Source organism: Tiliqua scincoides, chromosome 2 (genome assembly GCF_035046505.1).
Source record: "Tiliqua scincoides isolate rTilSci1 chromosome 2, rTilSci1.hap2, whole genome shotgun sequence".
In the NCBI taxonomy this organism is placed as follows: domain Eukaryota; kingdom Metazoa; phylum Chordata; class Lepidosauria; order Squamata; family Scincidae; genus Tiliqua; species Tiliqua scincoides.
Genome location: NC_089822.1, coordinates 167,425,143 through 167,437,303, shown reverse-complemented (window position 1 = coordinate 167,437,303; position 12,161 = coordinate 167,425,143). Strand labels below are relative to the sequence as shown.

Below are 12,161 nucleotides of genomic sequence, written 5' to 3'. Positions count from 1 at the left end.
GCTGTGTTCATGGTCCTGAGCGATTTGGAGGAAGGACTCCAAAATAAATTTAAAGTGTGTCATTTTATAAACATTTTATAAAGTATGTTTATTTCAAAATGTGTGGACATCAGTCCTAAATGTGCTTTGTGATTAGACACCCTGAGGCACACCTTCTCTTTCCAGACCCCAAAACTGCCACAGAACTGAGGGAAAGGAATCCATAAAAACAGGCAGTGAACTCAACAGGGCTTGTTCCTGTTGGCATCTCAGCGCCCAGCTGCCTTTAGTGTGGTTGACTGCGCTGCTCAGAATGACAAGTTTCTTCACAGTATCCAGCTTTGTCTGCTTGTATTTGAGAGCACTGAGGGACTGCATGGATGGGCACAATGAGGGAGGGATATCGGCACCAAACTATCCATAAAACGATGATGGGAAAGGACAACTTCGCCGTCTTAGGGACATGTGTGAGAGCTGGGAGCCCTCAGAGGAACCCGGAGACTCACCTGCAGCTGATAACAAAATGGCTCCAGCAGTCAAGGTCAGAACTGTGGCACTCCAGAAACAGCCCAGGTGGACTTTACTAGAAAGCAAAGACTGTTGGAGTGCTAAGGGAGGGGCCCATCCCAGCCAATAGGCTTTTGCCACCTCAGTGATAGCGTGTTCTATCCAGAAAGGAAGGGGCTCCCTCCACTCCTTCATGATCCGCAACTGCTGATGCGGCAATATAGACACAGGCAGCCCTGATATTTTGGAGAGCAGGAAGGACCACACTTGAAAATAAGTCTGTTTTATGGGTGTTTGCACACACACTCTCTCACGGACTCCCACTGGATTGGCTTCAGTGTGAATCCAACAGTCAGACAGGCCTTCACAAGCTTCATGTCTCCACGCCAATTTAAAAAAAAAAGTTACCCAATTCCATCCAGAAACTGGAATATAAGAAGGAAATTATGACTGAACAATATCTGTTTTTCTTTTTATTATCATCTTACAAAGGGGAAGGTGACAAAAGTCGCCTTCTCCTGAGGAGCCACTGGTGCTGCCCTCTGAGCGCGCAGGATGCAGTGGCAGCCATTTTCAGCTCCACTGCAGCCCTGCATGCTGGACAGCGCAGTATTGGGTTGCCCGTCACTACCAGTTCAGCCCCCACCAGTGAACTTTTGGTTAGGATTTGAGTGTCCAACATGTCTCTTTAAGAACATAGGATGAGTCTTGACATAATCACACCTATGGTCCATCAAGTCAGGTATTGTCCCTGACTTCAAATGCCAGTGACAAGCCCACAGCCAGAGCATAAAGGAATGAGCCCTACCCCTCCTGTTGTCTCCTCAGTAGCTAATATTCAGAGGTATCCTGCCTCTGAACAGGGCTCCATATAGCCATCAAGCCTAATTAGCCAAGAACAGACCTCTCTTCCATGATAAATTTCTCTTCCTTTAGCTTTAAAAAAGATCTAGGGCCCAATCCTATCTGACTTTCCAGCACCGACATAGCTGTACCAATGAAGCATGTGCCACAGCCTGCAGCAGGGAAACATCCCCTTACCTTTGGGCTGCACTGTGGCTGCATTGGTGCTGGAAAGTTAGATAGGATTGGGCCCCTAGACACCATCACCACATCCCATGGCAGCAAGTTCATGCATTCTACATTGTGTGAAGTGCTCTGCCCTGTCATCAGAAACCTGACACTTGCACACTGACATTGAGTTTTGTTTGCCATCTGTTGCCATTTCCCCCAGTTTGGAGATGTAGTTTTATCTATTATGGATGGACTAATATCCCACCTTTCCTGATGTGCCTTACTTTTCCTGATGCAGGAAATAGTGAAACTGGAAAAGGTGCAAAAAGGAGCAATCAAAATAATTAGCGGGCTGGGGCACTACTCTTACAAGGCTACAATGTTTGGCGCTCTTTGGTAGAAAAAAGGTGCCTGATGGGGGACATGATTGAAACATACAAAATTATGCATGGGGTGGATTGAGGAGAGTTCTTTTCCCCCTTGCAAAATGCTGGAACCTGGGGACATCCACTAGAGCCAGGATGGTGTGGTGGTTTTGGAGTTGAACTGAGACCTGGAAGGTTCAGATTCAAATCCCCACTCAGGCATTAAACTTCCTGGGTGACCTTGGGCTAGTTGCCAACTCTCAGCCTAACCCACCTTACAGGTGGCAAAAGGGCAACTTGTTGTGAGGGCAAAAGGAGGGATGTACACCACCTGAACTTGGTGGAATAAACATGTGATAAAAACAGTGTCAGAACTTAGAAGCAAAAGAAAACATTTCTTTACCTAGGGCATAATAAATCTGCGGAACTCCTTGCCACAGAACACCGCGATGACACTTGGCCTAGATACCTTTAAAAGAGTATTGGGCAAGTTTATGGAGGAACAGCCAGTTCTCTCATGGAGGGAAATACTTAAGAGCTCTACTGAGTCAGGCCAAGGGCTCATCTAGTACAGCTTCCTGTACCTCACAGTGGCCCACCATATGCCTCTGGGAGCACACAAGATACCTGTATCTGTTTGCAACTAGCATTCAGAGATAGGCTACCTCTAAAGCCAGGAGGTTGCCTACAGTCACCATGACTTGAGACCTGTAATAGAATTTTCTACTCTCCGATGCTGGCACTACATCAAGCTCTCTGCAGGCCAGTCTCTCTCTTTGTAGCCCCCATCCTCAATAATTGTGTCATATTGTAATCCTATACCCATTTATCTAGGAGTAAGTCCCATTAAAAGCAGTAGGGCTTACTTCTGAGTAGACATGCATAGCATTGTGCTGCTGGTGTCTTTATACAATTCAGGCTCTATATTTGGCTCTATCAAGGGTGGGGTTAGAAGTTGCTACTCTATTCCTGTTAGACAATAAAGTTGCATTAAACATATGGAATGGTGACCTCTGGATTTCTCATATAATCAGAAATAAACCAACAGATTCTTAACAGAACTAGGAAAATGGCAGTTCCCTACGTCAGAATTCTTTGGTTTTAATAGTCCTGCTGCATGGTCTGAATGAAAAAGCTTGTCTGCTTTCACCTGGCCACAAAAGCAAGATGGAGGACGGCATAGTCACTATAGTATATAGTGTAAGTCAGGGTTTCTCACACTGTAGGTTGCAAAGCCTTAGCTGATAAGCCGATCACTGAGAAAGCAAATGCATGGAGTCCTATGGAAAGTGAAACTGAGCCATACTTTGCATTTACTCATGAATACGCCAACGGAAAGGGCAGGCTGAGAGAAATCCAACAGCGCCAGAATGGTCCTGATCTAATGAACACAGCCCCCCCCAAAAGAAAAACACCTGAGAAGGAAGTCCCTCCCTCCAAGCTGATGAATGTATCGAACTCTATGGAAAGTGCAACCAAGCTACATGTTTGCATTTACTCACAAGTAAGCAACTGTGCCTTGGCTCATGTTGAAGGTCAGGCAAATGGGAATTCAAGGCCACTGGAACGGTCCTGATCTGATGAAAGTGGAGTTCATCAAAAGCTCCAGAAGGCAGCCCCCCATAAAAATAAAAGAGGCTTGAGCTGGTAAGGAGATTCCCCCCCCCCCTATTTTAGACTTCTAAAGCTAGGTGGGTATGGTTTAAATATAAGAACTTAAATGGAACTGAACACTGAGTAGCCTGAAAAATCTTACTGATTTTTTTGAGGGGAGGAGGGTGTTATTGTAGGCAGGCTACAGAGAAAATTCACTTGGTGGAACAAGGCTGGCTTCCCCTTATTTGTTTTACTTTAATTTGCTTGATGTCCCTTCTGGCCATGATATTATTTTTGGTGGGTCCCAGACAGATTGCCATTCTAAAAAGTGGGTCCTGGTGCTAAAAGTTTGAGAACCACTGGTGTAAGTGAATTCACTTCTTGATGCTATGGGAAAGAAGCCAACAGTATTTATAAAACCTTTACCCTTGCTGTAATTATGAAAGTGTCCTGGTCAAGTATGATATTCATTTTGTTCCAAAGAGAATGCACTTTATGAGGGCCTGCTTCTATTAAGAGCACAGAAGCCTGGAGAAACTGCTGAGTCATTTGTTAGGCCCTGTACAAAGAAGATGGACCCTGAATTCGCCTCTTCAGATCACTAAATAAGAAGGGGCACTACTCAAGTGTGAGATCCTTAGAATCTGGAGACCAAGTTCACATCAAACTTGATGGAGTAAAGGCATGGTATATACCAACTACTGTACTAGATTTGTTGAGACTCAACAGGAATATGCAACAAAAACAGACAGAATACACTAGCAGTACCAGAAATCTCAAGTTCATCCACAAGGACTTGGGCAGAGACATCTTGTGAAACTAACAATAATGTCACTACTCAGGTTCTCAGTTGCTCTATCAGTTATTCAGAAGCCTTTGAGATTGAGAGATAAAGGAATGATTACCTGACCTAACAAATGTTCAGTACAGCCAATTCATTTGTTGTTTCTGTAACAAAAGGGAGTGGGGAGATGCCTGGATTGGTGTATTTATATTATTTGGTCAATAGGTGGCACTATGGTTAGTAGTATCAAGAGCTGTTTGCATTACCAGATAGTAAAAAGTTATGTTCAGTGCACCAAATGGTGTCTTCTAGCCTTTCCGTGACAGTAACAATACTGGACCATGTTGCAAGTTTGCTGCGTATCACTCACTCTTGGTGTCAGTTTACCTCCCTCTCCTTAACACAGGTACACTAGCTTTCTATCTCAGCCCTCACCCACATGTATAGGGATAATATCCAAGTTTTATTTTTCCCCTCCTATGCAGAAAGTATTTATAAGGCAATTAAACACAAATTCACTGAAAAAATTTCACATTTATCCTCCCATACAACTATATTTGAAGGAGTATAATCTTTGCTATGTCTTTGCTTCTGCCTTGCTTTTTGAGGGTCTGGGGGGGCATAATGTCACTAAATCACTGCAATGATCTATGCCTTGCATTTCCATTGCTACCACTCTACTCAAGTCTCCAAAAATAACCAAGAAATTTGTAGGCAAAAGTACTGTCAGGCTAGGATCTTATGTCTGTAGTACCAGAATGAATGGGTGGTGTACATACCCCTAAGTGTCCAGCTATTGAAGGTGGTGTCCCAGGCTTAGCATGTATGCCTACCTCCAGTGGTAAACATGCAACAAGATCCAACTGATGTCAGCTACATTTCTGCTCTTTCAGCTGGCAACCCTCAGCTACCTGCTGGATTGTCACCTGTTTGGAGCAGTGCTTTCCAATGTGGGAAAAAGATGGGCAATCCTTTTATAACTCCACCCCATGAGAACTTTCAGAATGCATAGGGTTAAATCTGAGCTTCCCTCCAATATATATCAACATAAAAGGCCTGCCAGATGGATCATTTTATAGTGTACTGTAAACAAAAAGAGCAAAGAGGTCAAAATGGTTGCAGCTGACATTTCTGTTCCTAGATGCCTACTGTTCAAAACTCAGGTACAGCTGTTTCAAGCAAGAGATTATGTACTAGCATTGATTTCAGCTTGTGGAGAAAGCCTAACGAAGTTGAGTAGGCTGTAACACATCTTTTCTTTCTTGGCCTGGCACACCAGCAGTGACTGACCAGAGCTTTTCATAGTGCTCATAGATTGGTATAAGTGAGCTGAAATTGTTGCCAAATTCTGAAAACAAATTCAATGTGGATCAACATTAGCATTAGGCTGTGTATAAGATTTACATTTACCCTTCATAAACCATGGTTGCATGCAACAAAAAGACCCAAAGAAACAGTTGTTAATCACATGTTGTAATTGATGACAGCAGCAATACCCTACTGTGTGCCATGCAATAGAGGAATCACAGCAGGAGGAGTTAATAAATTACTGAGGCCTGGCAGGTAGATAGATCAAACAATTGTTTCTGTATTAGATACCATAAACCAAACTGATTCAAAAAAAGGAATTATGTTAACCTATGAATTTTTATCATATATGCCAGGCTGCACAGAATGTAGCACGTATTCTGTAAAATCTCATGCTGTGAGTTAGGAAAGAAACCAGAATGGCTGGATACAAAGTTGTTCTGGGAAGAAAAAGGACCAGCAAGTTTAATGTCACTCAGAAGAACAGTGCTGGAAATGGGAGGAGCCACTTTAGTTGAAGCAGGTGAAAGGGGTTATAAAAGCCTCAAGAAATTGCTATGTGCTTAGCTGATGCAGTTGCCTTATCTTTGCTCCATAATTTCCTACATTCTATCCTACAGAGACATATTCTGTATGAGTGGAAATTTTCCCCAGATGACTGAGGAGGAATAAATTGAACCCACCTCCAGAGCTAAAAGAGAAATACTGTGATATGCAGCTAGTCCTACTGCTGACAGTTCATAGATCTAATGGCATTATGGAATGTTAGCTTCAGAACTAGGGCCATCTACAGAATCCAGTGGAACAGAGTGGACTGAGAGCGGTTTGTTATTTAGACTGATGGGCTCCAACAGCACAAGGCAAATTAACACAAGTGGAAAGCTAGTCCAATAGGGTGAAAGCAACTGTACGACTAACCACAACTAGCCTAGATTCCTTCATAAAGCTGCCTGCTACAATCACTAGTCATCAAGTCTATCCCTCTGTGCTATGAACAAGGGGCACAGGCTGCACCCATTTGTGTCTGATGCTCATCCTGCCTTCCCTTAACTCTTCAATTTCCCTCAGCAATCTGTCCTTACATTCAATTTACTCCATTTTTCTTTCTGTGTGTTCTGAAGTCTAAAACACTGCTACATCAGAGGATAACGGTGGGTCCAAGACCCAATGAAGGGCTGGAGCAGCAATTTTCAATCTTTTTCATCTAAGGGCATGCTCACAAGGTGCTAAAATTGTCAAGGCACACCATCAGCTTTTTGATAATTGACAAGGTACACCATGCTGCTGGTGGGAGGCTAAAATCCCCCAATAACAATAATAATATATTACCCTCTCCCAAATTCCCACAGTACACCTGTGTGCCATGGCACACAGGTTGAAAATCGCTGGGTTAGAGAAAACTCACTGGGCCTTGGACAAGTTATCCCAAGTTGCTTTGAATCCCATTTATCTTCAAGGGAAAGGGGACACAAAGCAACTTGGGAGCATTTGTTGTATGGAAGGATTATAGTTGGGAAAACAGTCTTGTGACATAGTCCTATGCCCTCATAAACCATACAAGCAAGTGCAGACCTGAGCCCAGGGTTAAGAGGGCTTAATGAGATGCAGAAGAAAGTCAATCTTGAGGCATTAATCAGTATTTGAGAATTGGGATCATTCATTCTCTCTACCTTCCCACCGCTCCATCACTGCTCAAAGAGCAACTGAATGTGGGACCTCTGCCTCTTGTGTTCCCAAGCTACATTCTCAGGTTCATTCCTCCGTACCTCAGGCCAGGGCTAAGCATACCCTGCCTTAAAATCAAGTTTTTGCACCAATACCCTGATTTCTACATTATATACACATTAAGCAAAGCTGGAAAATTGGCATGTAATTACTTATATTACAGGGCACTGACTTCTTTGCCACGAGGCAAAGAATTTGCCTTAGGTCCTGCTCTAGCTTTTGAGAATGCCACTAGAGATTATGTACATACTTTTAAGGTTGCAACCATAGTCTTGAGTTTGAAACCTGGTGTTAGGAAAATGAATTTCAGATGCTAAATTCCATAGCCAGAATCAAATGAGTTTGTCAATACAATCACAAAATCCAGTGTTCTCTAGTCTTCTGTGTGTTACAGCAGAATGTGTTGCCTATCCTTCATTAAAACACAATTTTTCAGTCTATAGTTTTAATACTTGGGAGCCTGGACAAGGTACTCTTCATTTAAACAACAAAATGCTTTCTAGGCCCAAGTTGGTTCCCCTTCTACTGCAGTTGATGACAGGAAGGCCTAGCCCAAACTTACTCAGCAAACTGCTATTACAAGCAAGAAAGAAACCCCAGGCATCTTGGAATCTACAGAAAGAGACTGGGTATAGAATCCAGAAGTTCTGCTTCTTGGGTGAGGAATGACACTGTATTTTTGTCATGCATCCTTCAACATGCCTTTGTTGGTAGATTTGTAATGACATATCCACAGATTAAAATTCAGCCTTCACAGCAGGGAAGTGAAGGATCCAGGCAGCATTTTTGTGGCCACAGTGTGGTTCTGGTCAGGCAGCAGAGGTAGTTATATTAAGAAAAGGAACTCATTAGGCAAGACAAAGCTTCAAGTCCATAGCATGACAGTGCCTTTTAGCACAAAATCCATACAGATCTAAACTTGGAAATGCCCCTAGAAAAGAGATACAAAAAGGCAATGCAAGCAGAGAAAGAGGCACAAAGGATGTTAACAGCATATCTGAAAACAGAAGCTATTCTTCCCCAGTTCATGGGAGTCTTGAATCCTAGTCCTCCCAAAGCCATACTACATAGAACGTCCATTCCACAGCTGAGGACAGAACCATCAATCTTGACTTTCAAGCAAACTGCAGCTGCAATTTAAATTGCAGGGTCACCCACCAGGATGGTGTAACAAGGAGAGCAACCAGAGTGAAGCTAAGATCTACAAAAATTGAGGCAGAATGCCATGGGTTCTTAATGGAAACATGTTTAAGCTCCTTTCAAGACCTTTGCCTCTCTCAGCAGCAGAGGCTCTGGAGCAAGTCTTGCCCTTCTCATGAAACCAAAATGTTTCCATTTTTCCTGAAGCAGCAACTTACACAGACTCCTTCAACCTAGCCTGAATCAATATTCTCAAAGACCAAAGTTTGAATTCTCTCCTCCACCATCATTCTTTTTCAAGGTCAAGTGGCAGTCATCTCCTGTATTTCTAGGAAACAGGAATGCATTCGATTGGGAAAAGCTGAGGTTGAAAAGATGGGAACAGTGTGCAATATGAGGAACATCCCCTGAGAGTAAACTGGAGACCTGTGACAAACATGTTCAGAAATGTGCCCTATTCCACGTGGACAATGAGGTCCTGTCCTCTTGTTCCCCTATATAGTAAGGGAAGATAGTGGGCCCTTAGCCTTTTAATCAAGCTGTAGAAAGGTATCTTGCATTTTAAAAATGCACACTCTTAGGCTTCAATCCTATTACCTGGGAGTAAGCCCCAGTGAATTCAAAGGACCTTATTTCTGAGCAGACACAGTTAGGATTGGGCTGACAATCATCTAGTAACTCCTCAACAATCCTTTCATATTCAGTCAAAGTGATTAAGACAGAGTAATAAAAGGGTGCAGTGGGGATGTGACCCATAATGCTGCCTCTGGTCTGTTGCCTCTGCACAATTACAAGCCTAAATCAAAATAAGCAGCTGTTTACTATTCTTCTCACACAGTTTCTTCAACTGCCAAAGCACAGGACTTTTGCATGAAGGAGCTCCTTCATTTGTGCCATCCCTGTAAATCAAACTGGAAGTCCTGCACTTCCAGAACTGGATAAACTGTACCTAGAGAGCAAGTAAGTAGGCAGGTGATCCATTTTCCACCTTCTTTTAGTGGACAGGAAGTGCATCAGTGCAGGTTGCATCTGTGGCAGGTTGGAGGGAGGCAGTGGTAGTGGCAGACTTGGGGATCCACCACCCTTTCCTCCTCCAAATCTAGCCACTGATGCAACCTGCCTCACCTCAACGAACGGATCTTTCCATTCTTTCCACCCTTTTATGAATATAAAACAGTTAATGGACATTAGTGATTGAATAAAGAACTAGCCAATGGTACCTATTCTGGGTTAACTAACCACAAATTAAAAAAAAAAAAAGACACCATAGCAGTTGTGATATGAGACATGACACTCCTTACAGATTTTCTTACAACATCAGGCACATAGGGTAGGGGTGTGTATGAACATTTCTCCTTATCTCTCTTGTATATACAAACCCAGTGAGGCTGTGTCTCAACAACATGCAGATCTTCTTACTCTCACATCTCTATGTATTCAGAAACTCCAGGTTTCCAGTTGCAGAAATGAAAAAAACTGAGACAAGGAGATCAACAAAAATAGGTCTCCCAACAAGCACAGGAGAAAGGAGGCAGTTTACCTCAAATTAGTATCTAGGGTGCTGATTAGAATTTAATGGGGACATTTCAAAAGGGGGCCAATTGTGTGAGGAGTAGAAAGTGCCTTTGGCAATTGTTCATACCTTGAAGAGAAAGTTGCTGAGAACAAATGGAGCTGATATCCACCCTAGCAAGGCTTAATCACAAGCCCTTTTCATATGATTACATGACTTCTTTCACAATTAGGCCCTGATGTGCCAGAGCTTAAGCCCCCAACTGCCCCCACCTCTGTACACTAATCTCTCATTAGAAGACTAGGGCAAGGAGGAGAATGTTGCCAGCACTGGAAATATAAAAATAAAAATAAATTATTGGAAAAACCTCAGAAATCAAACCAGGAGAGGTATGTGGGCATGGGATTTCAAAATGTCCTTCTTCCCACATTTAAGATATTTCCTTAGCATGACAATGGATTGGTTCACAAAAAAGAACTGGGATGTGGGATGGAAACAAATCATGATCAATAGTTTCCAAAATGGGGAAATCTGAACAAATTATTTTGCTGAAGTTTGCAATCACCTGGTTCAATATACAAATGTGTCTAGCTTGGAATATTCAGCTGGATCATGAATTGAATCCTATTTTCCTCTACAGCAGCCATTTTCAACCACTGTGCTGTGGCTCACTGGTGTGCCACAGATGAACTGCAGGTGTGCCATGGGAGTTTGGGGAGGGCCATTTGTTAGTAGGGTCACTAAGAGATGCAGGTCCCTGCTGACAATGGGTGTGCCTTGATGATTTTAGTGCCCTGTCAGTGTGCCTTGAGATGAAAATGGTTGAAAATCGCTGCTCTAGAGGGACTTCTCCAGCTTGGAACATTAAAACAAGACTTTGAACATGCATGGTCAGCATTCTGTATACCAAGTGCTGAAATCCAGCTGCTGTGTTGGTTTGCATGCAGAAGTCTTTACTTAATTGCTTAGTCACAACGAAACTCTCATTGTTTCCAGCAAATCATATGACCAGACCTACTCAACTGAGCAGCTTTTTGTCTGCCAAGAGTCTTCTCTGTTTGAGTCATGTGACTGTTTCATGTGAACACTTTTACATGATTTTGGTTCTCCATCTAGACCTCTTGATCCCTGCAAGTCTGTTTAGAAACTGTATGTGTTTGAATTTTCATAGCTGGTACTACAGGTTGGATACAGTGCAGGTGAGACCGAAATACAATTCGGGGGGGGGGGATGATAATGTAGGTCTGTCAACATTATAAGCCTTGGAGAGAACAAACTGGATAAAAACTAGAAAAGCTTCTTCCCCAACACATACCAAGGAAGATTGTAAACAGAGAGCCAATTCCAAATCAAGCTGAGGTGAGGCTGAAGTCCCAATACATTGTAGGACTTTTACAGAGGGATACAAGATAATAGTGCAGAAGAGGATAAGAAAATTTTCCTTTCAGCTTATGGGATTGAACCAATGGGTTTCAACAATAGCGACAGAAGGGCAGACAGTTTCTTTTTAACACTGTGATATTTCTTCTTCTTCTTCAATGAAAGGTCTTTCACAAGCATACTGGGGCAGAAAATGGTGCTTTAGCCTCCCTGGCTCTACACCCACAGATCCTTAATAATGGAAAATTATTTTTGTTTCATTCAGTAGAAAGTTTGGGAACCAATGGAGAAAGGGTACAAGCAATGAGATGCCTCCGCCCAAGTCTCTAGGACAATACTACCTGTTCTATCGGGCTAAGAATCTCTCTCTTTCTCTCTCTGCCCCTCCCTTTCAGCAAGCACATGGTCAAGGATCTGTATGAATCACACCGTGTCCTGTAGGTTGCAGAAATCTTCCTGGGGCTTTCCCTGCCTATTCCCGGTGCAGGCATTTGGTGACGATGAAACTTACTCTGCCCCATGAGGTTGACAATATTGCTGGGTTTCCCCAGCCCTACCCCTGGAGTTAGCAGGCAGGCATCTCAGTTTATAGGGCTGGCAGTGTCGGGGGGGGGATCACCTTGCCCCCACTCCCAGAGCTAGCAGGCACTAGAAACACAGTCAAAGTCCTTGAAGGCATCCTGTTCCTCTTGAGTGAGCGGCCGCGATTCCCGGGGTGGAGTCAGCCTGGGAGCCTCGGCTGTGAACTCCTCGTCAAAGTTGCTGATGTCTTCCCGGCCCTTGATAGCTGGAACAAATGGTGGCTTGACCTTACGGGCCAGCAAGGCTTCCCACTCAATGGTCTGTGGAG

The 12,161-nt window shown here is 43.3% G+C and overlaps 1 protein-coding gene across 2 annotated transcripts in view; it reads right to left on the bottom strand.

Annotated features, from left to right (window-relative positions):
* Window positions 1-4,815: 4,815 nt before the first annotated feature.
* PKN1 (protein kinase N1) overlaps window positions 4,816-12,161 on the bottom strand; it is an 83,769-nt gene continuing 76,423 nt past the window's right edge. For both annotated transcript variants that reach the window (XM_066613583.1, XM_066613582.1), the window contains exon 22: window positions 4,816-12,153. In XM_066613583.1, the coding sequence (XP_066469680.1) occupies window positions 11,950-12,153 (204 nt within the window). In that variant the 3' untranslated portion in view covers window positions 4,816-11,949. The remainder of the gene's footprint in view (window positions 12,154-12,161) is intronic.